At 41.7% G+C, this 20708-nt stretch overlaps 1 protein-coding gene across 1 annotated transcript in view; it reads left to right on the top strand.

The window, feature by feature from the left end:
• The first annotated feature begins 2117 nt into the window (after nucleotides 1-2117).
• Nucleotides 2118-20708, top strand: part of GNAI1 (G protein subunit alpha i1) — a 37516-nt gene continuing 18925 nt past the window's right edge. The window contains exon 1 of the mRNA XM_083843726.1: nucleotides 2118-2748. Within this exon, the coding sequence (XP_083699852.1) occupies nucleotides 2631-2748 (118 nt within the window). The 5' untranslated portion in view covers nucleotides 2118-2630. The remainder of the gene's footprint in view (nucleotides 2749-20708) is intronic.

Here is a 20708-nt window from a genome sequence, read left to right as displayed (position 1 = left end):
GTCTCAGCAGACAGGCCACTAACCAGCATTACACTCTACCCATTAGTGCAGGAGGTGTTCCTACACACTGCTGTTGCCTTTTAGCTGTGCCTGACTGTTCTGTCGCATGCATGAACCATTCAGGAGGGCAACTGGTTGGTGGCAGAGAAAATACTTGAGAAAATACAGAGAAAATCCACCTCTTGGCTGCCCAGACACTCTTCAGAGAAGTAGCACAACCAAGAACAACCAGATAAAATGTTTCAGAGGTCTTTCGAAGTCATAATAATTAATGTTGTTCAGGGTTTCTTTAAGAAAGGGTTGCATACATGCTTTTAACAAGAAAATGTTAAACATATTTAATTCACAGCTTAACTGATGAGCTTTATGTACTTCATTTTGTGTCACTACTTATGGTATAACCAGTGCCAACATTCAAAGATCTGTATAAAGAAAAAAATCCAACACACCCAGGAACAATTGTACACTTGATACACATTTTCATCAAGGCTAAGCATTATAAGGGAAAAAACTAGTTTAACTAGTGTAGTAAAAGCTGAGCCTAACTTAGTCTTTGCATTCTCCTGCTAAAATATAACCTGTGCTGACAAAATTATTTTCTTTTTGAGCCCATTCTGTGAGCAGAAAGCGTTGAGATCCTATAGAAAGAAACAAACCTAAACACTCACTGGAGAAGATGAACCTTAATTTATCATGCTTGTTTTATAGACTTGTACGTTATGAGTCTTGAGCACATTACTTGTACGTTATGAGTATGAGGCCGCACCTCGAGTACTGTGCTCAGCTTTGGGCCCCTCAGTACAAGAAGGACACTGACGCCCTGGAACGTGCGCTGAGAAGGGCTATGAAGCTGGTGAAGGGTCTGGAGCACAAGTCCTGTGAGGAGCGGCTGAGGGAACTGAGGGGTTGTTGTGTCTGGAGCAGAGGAGGCTCAGGGGAGGCCTTATTGCTCTCTACAGCTACCTGAAAGGAAGGTGTGGGGAGCTGGTGGTTGGCCTTTTCTCACAGATAACCAGTGACAGAACTACAAGGAATGGCCTCAAATTGCGCCAGGGGAGTTTCAGGTTGGAAATGAGGAGACATTTCTTCTCAGAAAGAGCAGTCAGGCATTGGAACGGGTTGCCCAGGGAGGTGGTGGAGTCCCCATCCCTGGGGGTGTTCAAGGAAAGGTTGGACGTGGTGCTTAGGGACATGGTTTAGTGGGTGACATTGGTGGTAGGGGGATGGTTGGACCAGATGATCTTAAGGGCTTTTCCAACCTTAATGATTCTAAGAGCCAGTTCCAGCCAGCTCCAAAAGGGACCTGCTGGTGGCCAAAGCTGAGCCATCAGACTGGTTGCCCAAGCACCAGCACCACTGCTTCTCCCTCCCCCTCTTCAACAGAAGAGGGGGCAAAAATATGATGAAAAAAAAACTTATGTGCTAACATACAGACAGGGGGATCACTCACTGGTTACCATCATAGACAAAAAAAAAAAAAAAGACTCAGTTTAAGGAACATTAACATAGTTTATTGCATGTTGCCAAGGTACGTAGAGCAGCCTCCGCAGACCACATCCCCCTACCCCACCGGGGGCTCCTCCACGGGCTGCAGCGTGGAGATCTGCCGCGTTTGGGACCCATGGGCTGCGGGTGGACAGCCTGCTCCACCAGGGGCCTCTCCACAGGCTGCGGGTGAACGGCTTCGAGGCCGCCCCTGCGCGCAGAGAGGGGACTGGTCCGCCGGGACGTGCGGCGAAGCGCTGTGAGGCGACCTAACGCAGGGCGGGACATCGGCGACCGAGGCCGTGCCCGATGACAGCGGGCTCCCCGCTACAAGGCGACCCTCCGCCTCCGGAGCCCTGCGTCGGGCGGTGGCACCACCCAGTCTCCCCCCCCCCTTTCAGCACAATGGAACCTCCCGCTCAGCACCACCACATCCCCACCCTCAACCGCTCCCCCCCGCCGCCGCGGGCAGGTGAGCGGGGCCGCGCGGTGACGCCACAGAGGCGCGGCACGACGCGGCCTCTCCTCCCCGCCCCGTCACTCATCCCTCTCTCCACCAATCAGCGCCGCGCCCCGCCGCGCTCGCCCCGCCCTCCTCCGCGTGCACGCGCGCGCTCCCCCCTCCCACCGCCTTGTGGGCGGCGCGCGCGCGGCCGGGCGCCTCCGGAGGGGCGGGGGCGGGGGCGCGGCAGCTCCGCGGCGGGAGGGATCCGGCGGTACCCGGTGCCCGGCCTCCAGCCTCCGGGAGCCCCGCTGCCTTCTCCGCGTTTCCCCGGGAAACGGCTTCGGGGAAGCCCACCCCAGCCCCTCGTTGTTTTTTTTTTTGAAATTAGTTGATTTTTTATTTTGTTCCCTGTTTTTATATTTTTCTTTCTTTCTTTTTATTTTTTCATTTTTTTCTCTTTTTTCTTTATTTTTAATCCTTATTTATTTATTTTATATATATATATTTTTTTCTCTTCCTACTCTTAAACGTGCCAGGTGAACGCTTCCGTGCGCTGTAGCGAGGGAGGGGGGGAAGGAGATCGACATCGCCCCCCTCCCCCCTTTTTCTTTTTCTTCTTCTTTTTTTTTTTTTTTTTTTTTCCTTTAATTTCCCTTCCCCGTCGAAATCGAGCAGCAGCAGCAGCAGCCCCCATCCCAAAATGGGCTGCACGCTGAGCGCCGAGGACAAGGCGGCGGTGGAGAGGAGCAAGATGATCGACAGGAACCTGCGGGAGGACGGCGAGAAGGCGGCCCGGGAGGTGAAGCTGCTCCTCCTGGGTAAGGGCAGGGCGGGGAGCAGCCCCCCCCTTTGTTGTAGGGTTTGGGGAAGGGGGGGGCACCCCTTTGGGGACCCCCCCCCCGTGGACCTGAGGTGGGCGAGGACCCGCCGAGGACCCCCCCCCCCCCCGAGGGATGCCCCCAGGGGCGCTTTGGGGTGGGGGGAAAGGGTTCAGGGCTTGTTGTTTGCTCAGAGGAGGCCCTAAATCCGTCACAAAGGGGCTAAGTGCTTAAATTCGGGCGGGGGGCTCCGTGTGCATCAGCTGGGAGGGGTTCAGAAGGCTGTGGGGTGGGGGGCGTTTGGTCTGGACGCTTCCTGAAGACCTTACCTAGTATCACGGGGGAGGAAGGCAAGGCGTCCTGCAGCTTCTTGCATCCTTTTGGGAGTTGTTTATGCTGCTGGAACCCGACAACGTAAAGTAAAACCGTGATGGGGATTATAAAACGTGTAAAGTAGCGAATCGCGTTATACACCATCATGTGTTTTGGGGTTTTGCTCATCTGTACTTGGAGCTACTTGTTTTGTGTGTTTTGACTGGTATGGTGATGTGGAGAGCTAGAAGTAAGATTGCTTCTTAAAATTGCTATAAAAGAAACAAGGAAGCAAGGTTTAATTAGAAATATCTTTGTGCAGGACCCAAACTGTTGTGCAGCTTGTGGATGTCTTGAGTGCTGCAAGACTAGTATTGTACTGATGTTATAAGGAGATAAGGAGTCCTGTGTGATGTGCTTTATGGTTAAACCAGACTGGGTCGTAGCCTGGAGCTAAAAAGCTGTGGAGTTTTTTTTTTTTTTTAAGGTGCCCTTTTCCTCCTGAAGCTACAGTTTTCTTAAAGTACTACTCAATTTCTCACTGCTCTTGAAACTTATTTTCCTACAGTGTTCATCTACAGTGGTCTATTTACTACCAATGCCATGTACCACGTACAGTTTTTAAGTAACTTCGTTCTTCTGCAAACTTCTAAAATAGCCCCAGGCAGGTACAGGAAACTGAGGCACTTTCATGCGTACATGCAGAGGTGAGGCAAGCCTAGTCTGGGAAAAGCAAGCATCCTCAAACGTATGTATAGTTTTAAAATCTTGCTTTTGACGGAAACAAGGCTTTTCTCTCCAGATTGCTTTCTAAGCTGTTGGTCGGTAGTGTGCCTCTTCCTGTGCAACTTTGGAAGCCTCAGACTGTTGCATGGAGAGGTTGTTGTCCTCTGTTTGATCAGTAGTAGTAGTGCAGAAAATGTCTTGAAGGTGCCAAAGTAATTATTTGTATGTGCTCTGGCAAGGCATTTAAAATGTTTTTCAGATTTTCACTGTTCTGTTTTTAGAACTTTAAGTACATGTAGTTTGGTAGTCATTAAAATATTCTGTGGATATAAAGTCTCTTTTTATAGGAAGATGCTTTAAATTCGAGAATTAATTTTGTAACGGGTTTTAGTAGTTTGATGCTCTCGTGTATAAAGTTATGGTTTTGTTTTCTAAAATCTTTCTGATACAAAAAAGCTTTTGAGGAAGTTTTTTTTCTTTTTCTTTTTTTTTTTTTTTCCGGAATCTCAGAAAATCATAGGATATGAGTCAAATGCATGTATTTCCCCACAGCTCAGTTGGTATAATGTTTCCCCCTCCCCTATTAAAATGAGGTGTGAAAACTAACAGGTTAACTTCTTCTAGGACCAGTGTTCAAATCATTCTTTAAACACAAAATTCCATAAATGTTTACTGAGAGTGAGGTTTTGTGTATACACCCATGGATACGTCTGTGTGTTTCAGTTTTCTTGGAATGAAAGTTTTCCTGTTAAATTTTCTTGCAACCGTGTCAGATGTCTTAAATGTTATGCAAATGCTTTATGTGATGGTAAAACTATTTTAAGTTACTTCCACTAGAGTCAGTCTCTTCTCACCACTCGCTTTCCGAATTGCTTGCTCTGCCCATATGTCATAGTTGATCATCAACTCGGTTGTATTCCTGCATCTATTTATGGGCTTGTTCTGCTAAAAAGATACCGGAATAAAAGGAAAAGTACAAGTTGTGGTCTGCTGGCAGGAAAATACGTGGTGTGAGAAGCATCTAAAATACCTTTCTTATGTAGAAAAAGAATGTGTAGCTATAAACGGCCCAAGGAGAAGTTTTACTCCAGCATCTGTAAAAGCTGTACTTTTGTATGGTCATTAGAGAATCCTACTGAGACTTGAATTAGTATGTTCAACTGGAAGATATGGTTATAATTATAATCAGTCTGTTTCTGGCATATAATGGAGTAAAACTAAATTTAGAAGCTTTTCTAAAGGTTTCTCTGAAATTTCAATGATTTGAGAGAGGTATAACATTGCTGTGCATAAACCATGAGTTTATGAATAATATCACTGATCTATGTTAGATTTGTATTTTGTTGTCTTGTCTCTAGGAAGAAGCAGCCAGACTTACTCTGTTCAAAGTCCTATTGCTTTGGATTATCTAACTTCTTTTGTCCCGTCTATAAATTGGTACCTCATTTGGTACAAATTTGACTGTAGGTCATGCATCAGTTCTTGGAATAAAAATACTAATTTTGAAACACTATCCATGTAAAATAATATTGTAACCTCGTAATTCTGTGAGCTTTAATGTGATATGCTAACAGCAGGAGAACCTTTTCTGTAAAATTTGAGAGTCATCCTCGTTATTAGAAGCTGAACATGAGCACATAATTTGTAAGCCAGCTGGCAAATGTGTTTGTACATGGAGCTTGGTGATTTTATTTTACTTTTAAATCATTAAATACACAAGCTTGTTTCATTTAAATTCATCTTGGATCAATGTATCTCCTATTTGTGATGAAGAAACTTACATTTTTAGACTTCCCATGAAATTTAAGTGCAGTCTAATATGGTGTCCACTGCTAAAAATTTAATACACAAAGCACTTTTTCTTAAGCACTTAACATTTGTATCAAATTGACCATTCGTATACCTGTTTCCTGATTGAAGTAATATTATTTTTATTGTGTTTTTGTTGTTGTAGTTTCTTACAGATAAACTTGTATATACTGCTTTTCAGAGAAGTAGTTCACACTAGGTATATCTTCTATCTTGGCTGGCTTCCAAGGAAGGGAGGCAATTGAACCATGTTCTTCCTGTCTTCTGATTCCCCATCTTTCTAACTCTTGGTGTTCAGCAGAAAAAAAAAAAAAAGCCTACAATGATGCTTGCAGAACAAATGTAATTCTACTCATGTTAGGAGATGGTGGCTCTCTGTGACTGGTCTGTGTGCTGCATTAATATACATGTGATCCAGATCAGGTGTGGATTTGCAAGTGCATTTCTGTTGAATTAGCCAGAGCACATAAGACTGAATTTATGCCAACTGCGGGAGAACAGGCAGTACCTCATTTAGAAGAAAGCCTTCTGGTATGAGGTTAACTCATCAAGTTTTATGAATGCATTCAAACTGGCAGTATGAGTTTATAGGATTAGCACATCTGATTTGTGGATTATCACATTTCTCACCTAATACAGCAAATCAAGTGTTCAGGCTCATTGAAGAAGGCATTCAGGAAGGTATTTCTTGCACATTCTTTAGGAGTGGATCCTGGGGACCAGGAAGCAACGGATCACATTTGACAACTGCAGTTCTGTGTCCTCTTTCTAGATAATCATGCGTCCAGATTTTAGTTCACCAGATACTTCTGTACTGGTGACCAGCTCAGCTACTTCTCCATTCCTGAACAGATACTCGTGATTCATACTGGAACAATGTTGTCATGTTCTTAACCTATTTTTCAGTTTAAGGCAGAGTACTGCTCTTAATCTTTTTCACTGCAGTTCTCCCTGATGCTTAAGGCATTAACTAGAATTACATTCAGTTCTAAACCTTCACGTCTCAAGCATTTTTTCTAGCTGCTTTTCTATTGTTCCAGACCTGCATGTCTCTTAGTCGATTGACTCCCACTGCATACTCATCTTTCCAGCAGCAGCATCCTCACAGTCTTTGCTTTCCTCCAGACCTGGCTGCACCATGGGGAAGAAAGAAGTGCTTTTTGTATCATTCCTTTTCTTGCCTTTCCTCCAGTGTATTCTTTCTCCACACTTGAAAACCTAAAAGAATTTAGAAGTCTCCATTTACAGAAGCTCTCAAGCCTTGTTTTCACAAACATATGTTGCACCTTTCAGAGGTGTTGACCGCATCTTTGTTAAATTATGCCAGCTTTGATTGTACTGGTCTAAAACATTCCTGACAATATCACCCATCTTATCTTCAAAGGCAGCTGTCTATCTATAGGATATTTACGAAGGATACCTTCGTAAGTGGTTAATGTTACTTTTTGTTTAAAATGGAATATTTCAATTGGAAGGGGTCTACACAGAACATCAAGTCCAACTGCCTGATCAAAAAAACCCAAAAGTTAAAGCATATTGTTACCCAAATACCTTTTGAATGCTGGCAGGCATGGAGCATCAGCCACCTCTCTAGGAAGCCTGTTCCAGTGTTTGACCACACTCACAGTAAATAAACTTTTCCTGGTGTCTAACCTGTAGCTCCCCTGGCCCAGCTTTGTGCCATTCCCATGTGTCTTATCATTGCTTATCGTGGAGGAGAGATTGGCTTCTCCTTTTTTTCTTCCTCAGGGCACTGCAGAAGTCAAAGAGGTTACCTCTCAGCCTCCTTTTCTGCAGGTGAGACAACCCAAGTGTCCTCAGGCTCTCTTCACAGGACATGCCTTCCTGCCCTTTTACCAGCTTTGGGAGAATATATAGTGGGAGAGTCACTTATTTTTGACTGGCTGGCTATGCTGTGTTTAATGAACCCCCCAAATGCCCTTTGTTCTCTTGGCTTCCAGGGCACACTGATGGGTCATGCTGACCCTGCTGTCACCAGCACCCCATGTCCCTTCCTGCAGGGCTGCTCCCCAGCCATTCGTCTCCCACTCTATGCCTGTGGCCAGTGTTACTCTGTCCCAGGTGCAGTACCCGGCATTTACCTTTGATGAATTTAATGCTGTTGCTGATTGCTCAGTGCTCCAATCTATCTAGAGCCCTTTGTAAGGCCTCTTGTAACTTCAGGGAGTCAACAGCAAGTCCCAGATTGGTATCATCATCAGCCTTGCAAAAAATGCACTCCACTCCCGCATCCAGATCATTGATAAAAATGTTCAACAGGACTGGCCCTAGAAATGAGCCCTGGGAAACATCTCTAGTGACTGCCCACCAGCCAGCTGTAGCCCCCATACAGCCCTTTGAGGTCTGCCATACAGCCAGTTCATCACCCAGCATAGCATCACCCTCTTTATCTCACAGATGGACAGTTTGTCCAGAAGGATACTGTGAGGGATGGTATCAAAGGACTTACTGAAATCCAAAAAGATCATATCCACTGCCTTCCCTTCAGCCACTAAGTGGGAGGCCTTGTCATAGAAGGAGACCAAATTACTAAGGCAGGACTTTCCCTTCATGACCTCATGTTGACTATGCCAGATAATAGCTTTGTTCTTTAAGTGCTTTTCAACATCCCCCAGGACAATCTTCTCCATAACTTTCCCAAGTACTAAAGTTAAACTAACAGTTAGTGCTTTCCTTTCCTTTCTGGTTTTGTTTTGCAGACTTTCTGCTATCTAATCTGCTTAGATTTAGGTGCTTTCTAGGAGGAGCTCTGAAACAGCAGCTCTCTTGAATTTTAATATGATATGGCTGGACTATGGCATCAGGATGTTATTTATGTGGACCTTTATATCTGACTTGTAATTAAATTGATGTAATCCTCAAGCCTTAGTACTGAGTATAACAATTTCAAAGGATAAAGTCAAAATTACTATATTTCTCATAGTGTAATAATTCCCCTTGTCTTTGTGTAAGGAGGCTCATGCATGTGCAGAAAACACAGCCATTCAGTCGTGTTTGTATAATTACAGTTTGGGTTTTTATACTCGTCTCTTTCTATTTTAATGCTGGTATAATAATTTGCAACATCATAATATTGGTCTTTGATGTGCATATAGACTTCTTCACTACAATGCAAATTATTTTCACTGTGAAAGTTTCTTTATAAAATCACCATTTATGATTGCATTGTGATTTTAATTCTTTAACATCCTGATCAAAAATTCACTTCAGTACAGCATACGCTGAAAGAAATGGCTTGCACTGAAAGAAATGATTTTAGAAATGGCTAAAGAGAAACTGTGTATTTTGTACTGTGCCATGATACCAGCAGTGGTGACTGTCCTTTTTTCTCTCTTGATTAAAAGGTGTAGTTTATAGACTATATAAAAATTAATTTAACTTTTGTATCAACCATTAAATATTTCTTGAGGAGGGTTTTAAGAGTTACGCAACAATTATTTCCAGCGTTTATGCTTAAGATTATTTTCCCCTTAGTTGTCTTTTAAAAACAGCACAGTGTTTTTTTTTTTTCTTGATGTTTTTTCCCCCTCTTGAATCAGAAACCAAAAAAGCTCCAGTAAGGTATTTTTTAGTAAAGCAGTTCACTCCCTGCATGAACACTGCCTCAAGACAACACAAATTCTGTATTACACTACCTTAATTGGTTTCTTTTCACCTTTTCTGGCAGCACAGTTTATTGTACCATCGTTGTGCTGATATGACAGCTTACTTCAGTCCTATAGATTCTCTTACTGAAATGATCTTGTATTGAAGCTCACCCCCTTTTGTGAAGAGCCATTTTTAACTAACTGCACGTTACAGTACAACTGCTTGCACAGTTGTGTTGGCACTTGAACTCAAGCTTTTCCTGTAGAGTTAGGCCATGCTGATTTATGTAATCGTATCCCTGAAGTACCTTGTTCTACTGCTGCTGTATTTTACCCTGTAGTTGTCTTCGTACTCTCAGAAGGAAGAAATGAGTAGCGGGCATATCCTAAAATCTGGCCAAATATATTGAAAGCAAGCCATCAGTCTGCTTCAGAGCGCATGAAATTCTGAAGTAAGTTTTGCTGCTGGGTTTGATGGATGTCTGCAGTGTTTCCTGTAATGTGCTTTCTGGCAAATGTCAAGGTAGAAAGCTGGAAGTAGAGAAGAGAGATTTAAGATGTTCTGTTAAGTGTGAAAATTTTTCTGCCATGGAAACACTGCCATAAAGATCTGAACTGACTTGATAATTAGCTATTACAAGGCTTTTTCCAAAATGTGTATAGGAGAGCCTGTATTGATGGAAAACTTGCTATTCTGAGGCTGACTCTTAGTCACTGACCAGCTTTACTGAGCTCAGCTGTTCTATTTATTGCTCTTGTTTGTTCAGTGTCCTACTGTTGTCTCAGGCTTTGTGTAAATTACTGTTTTGTTATTCTCTAAATGGAGTTCGGTTGGCTTCACCTGAGAGATTCTGTATGCAAAAAAAAAAGAAAGAAATATTTAAGCTCATAGTGTGTATAAAGGGTAGTTTGAAAACTTGGGACTTTAAACTTGTGAGAGCAGGAACTACCATGGGAAAAAATGCAGTTTTTGAAGTGGCTCAACTTAGAGGCATTTCTGAGTTGAAGGATAGTTAAGATACTGCAATCTATAAGAAAACAGAGACAAAATAACTTTTTTTTTTTTCTGAGACAATTTTGCCTACTAGGAATGTGTGCTTGTGCAATAAATAGAAAGGCTGAGGCTGACAGGGCCCTCTGGGTCCATCTGGCCCAGGACCATGTCCAGGAGGCTTCTGAAGATCTCCAAGGAGGAGACCCCACAGCCTCTGGGCAACCTGTGCCAGTGCTCAGTCACCCACACAGCACAGAAATGCTTTCTGATGTTCAAATGGAACCTCCTGTGCTCCATTTTGTGTCCATTGCTTCTTGTCCTGTCAGTGGGCACCACCAAAAAGAGCCTGGCTCTGTCCTCTTGAGGTGAGGCTGACTGGCCTGTAAAAAGACTTATATTAAACATGCTTTGTTTTCCTTGTCCGTTGAGTTGGTTTGGTAGGAGCAGGCAGGACAAAGTAAATGAGAATCAGAATGGGAAATGGAGGAATGATATAATGTCATGCTCTGTCTTCATGTTTGTACCTGTCTGCTCATAACCCTTTCACAGTGTAGTTGTAAGCAGTATTAGAGTCGGGAATTTGAAAGATGTTTCACAGTATCATGACTTTGCCATTGGAATTTGCAAAGCTGCAGAGCCAGCTTGAAGATCTCTGGAACTGTCTATAGCTTGAATATGTTACAAGAGGTAAAGTCTTATGTATCTGTGTATGTTGTCCCAGCAAAATGTCCTAAAAATCATCTAGTGTCACAGATACCCTCATGGATTATTCCTAGCAGGTCAAGAGAGGTGATCCTTCCCATCTACTCAGCATTGGTGAGGCTGCACCTGGAGTGCTGCATCCAGTTCTGGACCCCTCAGTACAAGAGAGACATGGACATACTGGAAAAGGCCCAGTGAAGGGCTGCAAAGATAACCAAGGGACACGAGCACTTCTCCTGTGAGGAGAGGCTGAGAGAGCTGGGACTGTTCAGCCTCAGAAGAGGAGGCTCAGGGGGATCTCATCAGTGTGGATAAATGCCTGAAGGGAGGAGGCAAAGAAAATGGAGCTGTGTTCTTTTCAGTGGTGCCCACTGACAGGACAAGAAGCAATGGACACAAAATGGAGCACAGGAGGTTCCATTTGAATGTCAGGAAGCACTTCTGTGCTGTGTGGGTGACTGAGCACTGGCACAGGCTGCCCATAGAGGCTGATTGTTTTTAAAAAAATTTCTCATAATATCATTCTTTCAATATCTGAACCATTGGGGTACTTCACTTATAGCATATAAAAAACAGTTCTTTAAAAAGACTTGTTAACAAATGTTTACATTAAACATAACTTAAAGCACATGAATTGCCTTCCTTCCCTGGCTTTAGTAATTGAAGGACCATTGAACGTCTGAGTAACCCCATTTCTTCTCTATTTAGGTATTAACTTGATAAATCAAGTAGAGGTGTTGATGTACATCTGTATGTTTATATGAGAGCTATGCATTTGTATTAAGAGGTGCACGTAAACTGCAGTATTTGATACACCTACATAAATTGATACTGAAATTAGAAAATCCATTTTATATAACTACTCATTTAAAGGAATCAACGTTTGAATATATAGTGCTTCAATTTATGAAATAAACTGTACATTGTTACTTTTCCATACATGCTTTTTAGAAATGTGTTATTGCATTTGAAATGTATAATATGCTTAGCAAAGGTACCTGATTGCATTTTTTGGTGAAATGTAACTGTATCTAGGCAACCAAAGTGGACAGGAAGTCCCTACAATCATTGCTCTAAACTGATTGCTTTTAAAGAAGAAATCAATGTACTGTAATGAAAATTCCTGTTGAAACTGTGCAGCAGGTTTATAATTCTCAGTATCTTTTAGAACTTAATATGGTCTGGGATTTGACATGAAAACACTGATTAGAGGCACAGCTGTTGGAGTTAAATGACAACCTGTACCCCATCATTCTTTTGCAAGGTTTTAAAAATAATTTATCTCATACATCTATCTATCTATCTAATTTTCTTATGTAGATGGAGCTGATGAAATTTGTTTTGCTCATAATATGAATTGTTGTGCATCTTGATGGAGAGGAAATTCTGAATCTCTGTGTTTTTAATAGGTTCCAGGAAAACTAATGATGTTCTTGCCTAGTTTCTAAATCCATATTGGAATGCTGCAAATAAGCAGGGTATGTTGTATAATAATGTAGTGACACAAGCAATTGTGCCAGTCTAAAAACTCAGTGTTGCTAACAGGAGAGAGCTCTTGCAGCATCTGGCTGAATGGTTTTACCCTCTCCCTGGCACTTTTGAATGTTTAATTCAGTTTTATGCTGGTTTAATAGTCAAATTGACTATCCTGTTTTGACTTAGTTTGCTGCTGGAGTGGTCAATTTAACTGATAATAATAACATAATGGTCTGCCGAGCACCTGGATCAGTAACTGCAGAGTGAGCAGCAGAGGTACGTGCCTGATGCAAATGGAGCACTGGAAATGAGCAGCAGTGGTTGTAGGGGCAAATGGGTACTGAAGGAGATTCTTTCAGTTTCTGCATTTCTCTGTCACAGTTTACTGTACAATTCAATTAACAATCATGTGAAATTGTGTTCACCTGCCAGGTCCAGTTGATGGACATGTTGAGCTCATTCAAAACCCACTTTTATTTTAGAATATTGCTGGAGTAGAAGATAGTGCCAGTCTTTTTCAAGAAGTGTGTTGATAAGAGCACTTGATTGGAAAACAGAGGTGTGAGTTTTGGTTTCCTTCCAAGTCTAAGGAGAGTCAAACCTATGTTTCCTTATTCTTCTGAATGCTGTTTTAACTTAGAGGTTGTAGTCTTGATTAGGAAGAGTCCTTTTCTGCCCAGTGCTTCCTGCAGAAGCCAGATGGTAGTGGGTAAGAACCATAATTACCAGCTCTGTGTCCAAACAGTGGAGTACACAGAAGAATGGAGATAGTAGTCTCCAGTTAAAACAGTAAAGTCGTACCAACATTATAAACTGGGTACAATGTGATTGGAGTATTGAAATGTAATTTTAAAATTGGCTGTGATTGGAGGTAAAATGGCTTGCAATAACAGAACTGGGAGTAAAAGAGACAACTGTCTGGATTACTTACAGATTCTGGTCAATTAAATGTAATTTTGAATTCCCATTCATTTCAGAATCTATCAGTGATGTACAGTACGAGAGTGACTGCAAGTAGGCTGCTAAAGCTCGTTTAAGTATTGTCTGCATTTTTGATGCATTAAATATTTCTTTAAGCATTTTGAAAGTGGATTTCTCATCTGTATGCTGATTCAGTTACTGATCCTTATTAAATCCGGTAGACTCTTAGCAAAACCATTAAATGCCTTCTAAAGCTCTTAAAGACATTAACAAGGATTCCTTCTAATATGTTTTAGTGCCTCAGTGTTTGCTAGCAAATGCTGTCATTTTATTTCCTAGATGAGAAGCTACTTAGATTATTTTCTGTCTGCTGTTCTGAAACATAGGGTCTTTTGGTGTTAGAATAGATCTAACCTTGACAAAATACTTGTCTGAGGCTAACAAACTGTTATTTATGTAGGTATCTTATTTCTCACTTCTGGTCTTGTTGGGCGTGACTGCCTGTTCAAATGGGTTGAAATTTGATAAACTGCAAAGCTTTCTCAGCTTTATTTGAGACCAGTTGTTTAATTCAAAGTCCATTTAAAAAATAGATTTTTCTTTCAGTAGCGTTAACCAAAAATAATATTCTGCTTGTAGGGAGCTTTGTGTGAAAAATACATGTGTATGCAATCTTTATTTCTTCTGGTTCAAATACAAATAGGAGTTCTGAACGTGTTTTTTGAAAAATATCTGTCTGGATAGCTAGACCTTTTCATTTAGTATTTCATTCTGTGTTGCTTGTAAGTCCCTACAACTTTTTGGTAGAGACCTTTCGGTCATGAATTTAGATTGATGGTCCATGTGTTTATTCTCCTCATTTTTATGGATCTCATAGTCCTCAAGCTATACAAGATGAAAACCTCTGTAGACATGGGTGAAGACTAAGAATTTGTGTGAACTAAGATTTATTACGCTACTTTTAAAATAATGGGGTGACCTTTAGTATAACTGCATTTGCCCTGGTATAAACTTTGGCAATACCCATTTATCTCATTTGCAAATGATGCCTTGGTGTCGCATGACAAATAGAGCTTTAAAAAAACAACAAAGAAAAACAGTTCATAGTTACATGAGAGATCTCTTTCTGTTTTGTTATGAATGTAACCACCTTGCTTTCTGATTTTTCCCAACTGTTTGTATCATTACACGGTAATCTGAGGTAGCAGGGACAATTGGAACTGTCACAACTGTAGGTATTACAATAGCATTGTTCTGAATCGCAAGTGGAGCATGAGATGTGGATTCCAGGTTCTTTTGTTATATGTCTCCACCAGAATAACTGGCATAATGTATACCTCTGTAGCAGTTGTGATTTTTTTGTAAAGTTTCTTTGGTTGTGATTAATGATTGTCTTCTTAATAACAGGCATTCTCTCTGGTATCTCAGTCACTGAACTTCCCATCTTTGCATGTGTTTATAGCTCAGTGAACTGTAAAAGACCATGAAGGCCAACCACACTGTCAAGAAAAAAGGTCAGCGTGGACTTCAATATGTTTAATGATATGTATTAGGCGTGCTGTACTCTGCTGGCTGAATTTGACAGTAGCCGTCTTGATAAACGTAAGACCAAAAGGGGTGTTTTTTTCTGTTGGAGCACTTGGCATGTAGTGGGGTCATACAACACCCACTCAAACTCACACTCTAGAATATCTTTAATCATATCCTTTCATAACATGACTTCAAACTATATAGTGATTGTTGTTTCTGAGCATACCAATATATACACTCAAAGATAACCACTTTTAGTTATGCTTTTTAACTAACGAACAAATTAAAGTCTTTAATTTTGAAGAGTAGATCAGTTATTTGCTATTCCATTGAAAACACCAAATGTCTGAGCTTTGAATTTTTAGGAGATTGCCAATTCTTTCAGAAGATAGTAGCATGGAGGCCGGCCTTTGATGCATTTAAGTAGTCAACTAATAGTCTTATCGAGCTGCTCTTGGCATTGCCATGTTAGATAAACTTGGAGCTACGAGTCTTTCACCTGTTGGTGGTGTGGCATTTAGCGATCATGTGCTGTTTGATAACTGTTTTAATTTCAATTATTTTGGTACTAAACTAATGAATATGGTCTTTATAACTCATATTTTTAAGGTAGTAGTAGCCTACGTATCTAAGGAAGTTAAGGAAGTTTTAGATTATTGGAGGTATTTAGATTATTGGAGGTTTGGATAAACATACAGGATGGTGACATGAGTTACTATGCAATTGCTTCTTGACATAACATTTCATAATATCAATTTTCTTAAGTATACATATATACATATTATAGTGACTGTTTTGCTTTGTATCATTGATTTCAAAGATCCTACTAAGTGTGGTACTGAAGGTCTAGGGAAGAAATAACCAGTTCTGTAAAGGCACTTTTTAGAAAAGAGATAGTGGATTGTAGGTTTAAATAGTTATTCTGCTCTAGAAATAAACCAGCATGTGGCTACTGAAACTTTGAGAATTTTGTCAGTTCTTTCATCTGAGTCAGTGTCACAATTTTAGAATCTGTCACTTTTACGGCTTCAACCAGTGATGTAATCTGGGATTCACACTCCATTACTGCATTGTTAAGTTACTGAAATATTTTCTTCCAGATAACACTCACACAGCTTCATTCTTAATTCATTCAAAATCTGCTGACATATTCAAATTCCAGTAGCTGCAGAAATTTCCAGACTAATGCCACTTCATAAGTAATGAGTACCCTTTAAGAGAAGACCTTTGGTTGACTCCATTGAGATAGTTAGGAAGGGGGAAAAGGAGCACAAATTGTCAGCAGTTGTAGCTGCCACAGAATTAGAAGAAAGCAAGATGGTAGTGGATAAGAAGCTGGCAAAAACAAGGACCAGCAGGAGGGAGAGACTTTCTCCAAAGCCTGAGATGCCCTTACAGAACTGTTTCAACACTCAGATGTCTCTATGCTAACACGCATAGCATGGGGAATAAACAAGGAGAGTTAGAGATGCATGTATACCTACAGCGCTATGACCCCATTGGCATTACGGAGACATGGTGGGATGGCTTCCATGACTGGAGCATTGGAATGGAAGGATACAGGCTCTAGGAAGGACAGGCAGGGGAGACAAGGAGGGGGCATTGCCCTCTGTGTCAGTGAGCAGCTGGAGGGCATGGAGCTCTGCCTGGGGATGGATGAGGAGCTGGCAGAGAGCTGATGGGTCAGGATTAGAGGTAGGGCAGGGACAGGTGACATTATAGTGGTGATCTGCTACAGGCCACCTGATCAGGAAGACCAAGCAGATGAGGCTTTCAATAGACAGAAAGAAGCAGCCTAACATCCACAAGCCCTGGTCCTTATGTGGGACTTCAGCCACTCTGTTATCTGTTGGAAGGACCTCACAGCAGGGCTGGAATGTGTTAATGATAACTTCCTTTTCCAAGCGATAGAAGAGCCAGCAAGGAGACGTGCTGTGCGAGAGCTCATTCTTACCAACAAAGAGGGGCCGGTGGGGAATGTGAAGCTCAAGGGCAGCCTTGGCTGCAGTGACAATGAAATGGTGCAGTTTAGGATCCTGAGGGCAGGAAGGAGGCGGCACAGCAAGCTCACTACCCTGGACTTTGTGAGAGCTGACTTTGTCCTCTTCAGGGATCTGCTTGGTAGAGTACCATGGTACAAAGCCCTGGAGGGAAGAGGTGCCCAAGAAAGCTGGTTAGTGTTCAACGATGCATCCCAACAAAGAAGTCAGGCAAAAATGCCAGGAGTCCTGCATGGATGAACAAGGAGCTTCTGGACAAATTCAAAACAGAAAAAGGAGGCCTACAGAGAGTGTAAGCAAGAACAGGTAGCCTGGGAAAGATACAGAGACATTGTCTGGGCAGCCAGGGATCAGGGTAGGAAAGCCTGTTAGAATTAAAATTGGCCAGGGATGTCAAGGACAAGAAAGGCCTCTATAGTTACCTCAGTGATAAAAGGAAGGCTAAGAAAATTGTGGGTCCTTTCCAAAAGGAAATAGGAGACCTGGTCAGCGGGAGTATGGAGAAGGCTGAGGTAGTAAATGACTTTTTTGTCTCAGTCTACCGGCAAGAGCTCCAGCCACATAGCCAAGGCCCCAGAAGGCAAAGGCAGGGACTGGGAGAATGGTGAACTGCCCACTGTAGAAGATAAGTTTGAGACCAGCTAAGGAACCTGAAGGTGCACAAGTCCATGGGACCTGATGAGATACATCCACAGTCCTAAGGGAACTGGTGGATGTAGTTGCTAAGCCACTATCCATCATATTTGGGAAGTCATGGCAGTCCAGTGAAGTTCCTGCTGACTGGAATAGGGGAAACAACCCTGTTTTTAAAAAAGGAAAAAAAAAAAAAGACCTGGGGACCAACAGCCCAGTCAGTCTCACCTCTGTGCCCTGCAAGATCATGGAGCAGATCCTCCTGGAAACTATGCTAAGGCACATGGACCTAGAGGTGTTGGTTGATGAGAAGCTCAGCATGAGCCAGCAATGTGTGCTTGCAGCCCAGAAAGCCAACCACATCCTGAGCTGCATCAACAGAAGTGTGGCCAGCAGGGTGAGGGAGGTGATTGTTCCCCTCTGCTCTGCTCTCGTGAGACTCCTCCTGAGGCCTTGCATTCAGCTCTGGGGCCCCCAGCACAAGAAGGACATGGACGTATTAGAATGAGTCCAGAGGAGGGACACGAGGATGATCAGAGGGCTGGAGCACCTCTCTTATGGAGACAGGCTGAGGGAGTTGGGGTTGTTCAGCCTGGAGAAGAGAAGGCTCCGGGGAGACCTTACAGTGGCCTTGCAGTACCTAAAGGGGGCCTACAGGAAATCTGGGGAGGGACTCTGTGTCAGGGGGTGCAGTGATAGGACAAGGGGGAATGGCTTTAAACTAAAAGAGGGTAGATTTAGATTAGGAAGAAATTAATGGCGGGGGTTTGGAACTGGGTGATCTTTAGGGTCCCTTCTAACCCAAACCATTCTATGATTAAGAAGCATAACTGTCAATGTGGTTTCAGAAAGGGTGAAGGGGGAGCACAAGACAAAAATAAACTCTGTGGGGAGTATAGAGAGACCAGAGACCAGTATATTTGTGTAGAGGCTGGTGTGGGAGAATGTTTCAGTTAGTGGTCAGCTTGTCTAGTGGATATGTAGAAACAAGTTTTCACAGTGTTTTTCTTGTACTAGCTGGCACGTAGGTGTTTTTGAATATAGTAACAATGATTAACAGCTTGAGTTCTAATAGAAGTCTCATTTCTGGTAATGTTTCATGAAGTGATAAATTCAAGAGGTGATATTTGCAAGCTGTCTGGCAACTCTGTGATGTTGTAAGAGGTTACTGTCCCCATAGCAGAAGCAGCAGAAATCACTGGGCATTCTGCTTGTGCTGTCCTCAGGGACAGCTGAGGAGCAGGCACCATTCACCTTGTATCTGCTGCTGTAAAGTGGTAATATCTGGTGGAAGACTGGGTAGGAGAGTTGTGGGGAAAAGGCTTTACAGTGGATTAATCCAACAATTTATTTATTTAATATAAACTTTGCCTGTCTATTTAAGTTGGTCTGGTGCAAGTCTTTTGCTTTACATTCTGAAGAGCTGACAAGCACGCGTTGAAAGTTTTATATTAATTACTCGTGTCCATACTTGAACTCTTCTCTGGAAACATACAAGACTATTCTACTTGTTTGTAGGTTCTGTTCCTTTTCAGATTGATTTGGTAGTTCAAAGCCAGCCTTGTTCTACTCTTCAGTTTTTATCTAACTCTACCAAGTATTTCTTTCACTCAAATTTAATCCACATTTATTTTTGTGTTACGTTGCCAGGAATATCTTTATATGATTAGAAATGGTTGCACTTAACAGTTGGTTTCTTCCAAAGAGGGATACTATGTACTTGAAATAGTTTGGACTGCTATTTATTTTGGTATACGAGTAGCTTCTTCAGTAAGCAATTATCAAGTCCTTCACAAGTTAGAAATGTTACTGTCAAGATCTTAGAGCTTAAAACCATCAGTTTGTATGCTTGAGTTCATAAAACATTTGTTTGTGAAATCTGCAGTTCTGGAATACTTATTATGTGGGCAGTGTGGGGGATAATAAATCATGAGATACTGAGAGTAGTTTAAAGTAACATTTTTGCTGACCTGTTATTTATAGTCAAATTACAAAAATACTTTTTAAAATTATTTTTGAATACAGACATGCTCCATTTAGAAAGCAAATGAGTATTAAACCTTCTTATAATGATGTTTCCTAAAATTTCACATAGTTGTCTTAATATTTTGAGTAAGTTATTGTGTAATTGGCCCGATAGCGGCTTGGAGAGCCAAACACTGCTTTAGCTGTTTCTTAGATTTCATTGTTGGTAGCCCTACTCAGTTCATTCAGAATGCTATACATGCAATTGGTCTGTTAAATACTTTTTTTTAAAAGATATTTCCACACAAAGAAACCTCATTTTTTTTCTCTCCCCGCTGTTTCCAAAGCTGAAAGTTGGCTTCAAAAGAAAAATGACAATTTAGTGTGTATATAGTAGGGTTTATGCAGGAAACGTGGTTCCGTTTCCTATGTTCAGTTGTTCTGATGGAGGTGGACATACTTTGTTTCCACACTGTCAGTTTGCATAATGAAGCATAAGGATCTATCTGCCTTCTGGCAAACAGGTATAATGAGAGTACTAGACATAGGTGATGTACTGGATTATGTCAATAAAAGCTCTGAAGACAACTCTGTACTTTAAACGGGATTTTCATAGGATATGTGTTGCCCTCTGACTTGTCTTACTGAGGAGCTCCTATGATGTATTACAAAGGACACCAAGTGCGCAAGAGAGATGAAAATACTCATCAGTTCCTAAAGCCTTCTTTTGTCAAAGTGGAGATGACCTGACAGTTAACATACTTCCATTCAAAACCAAGCAAACAAAAAATCCCCACCATTCTTTCAAGTTTGGAACTGATAGACTGCTGCTTTTCTAGTCAGAGCAGCACTGCCATCTCCTTTTATCAATCATTTTCTCTTATATTATTACTATTCTAATAATATTTTTATATTACTGTTTGAACCAATAAGGCTCTCAGTGTTAAATTTATTGGCAATAGTGAAGCTGAAATCAAATATGCCAGTACCAGAAGTGATAAATAGTATCCTTTACTAGATGATTGAGGAATATACGTTCAAGTCTGTCTAAATTTGGATAGGGTTTCATTGTGACAGTATGGCCATCTCTGACATTTTATGTGCAGCTGTCACATGAAATATTTAATTCTTCTTGCTCCTGTGTAATACTTCCCACAACAGTTCTCATTTTGCTGTACAGAACACACTGAGATAAAGGAAAGGATATTTTATATCAGTGCAGCTCTGCATCTATCTGAAAGCCTGGCTGAGCTCTGCTTTCTGGAATGCAAAAATAGCGAATCT

Source organism: Anser anser (genome assembly GCF_964211835.1).
Source record: "Anser anser genome assembly, chromosome: 1".
Lineage (NCBI taxonomy): Eukaryota > Metazoa > Chordata > Aves > Anseriformes > Anatidae > Anser > Anser anser.
The sequence above is the reverse complement of the archived record's forward strand: the minus strand, read 5'-3'. Positions and strand labels throughout refer to the sequence as shown.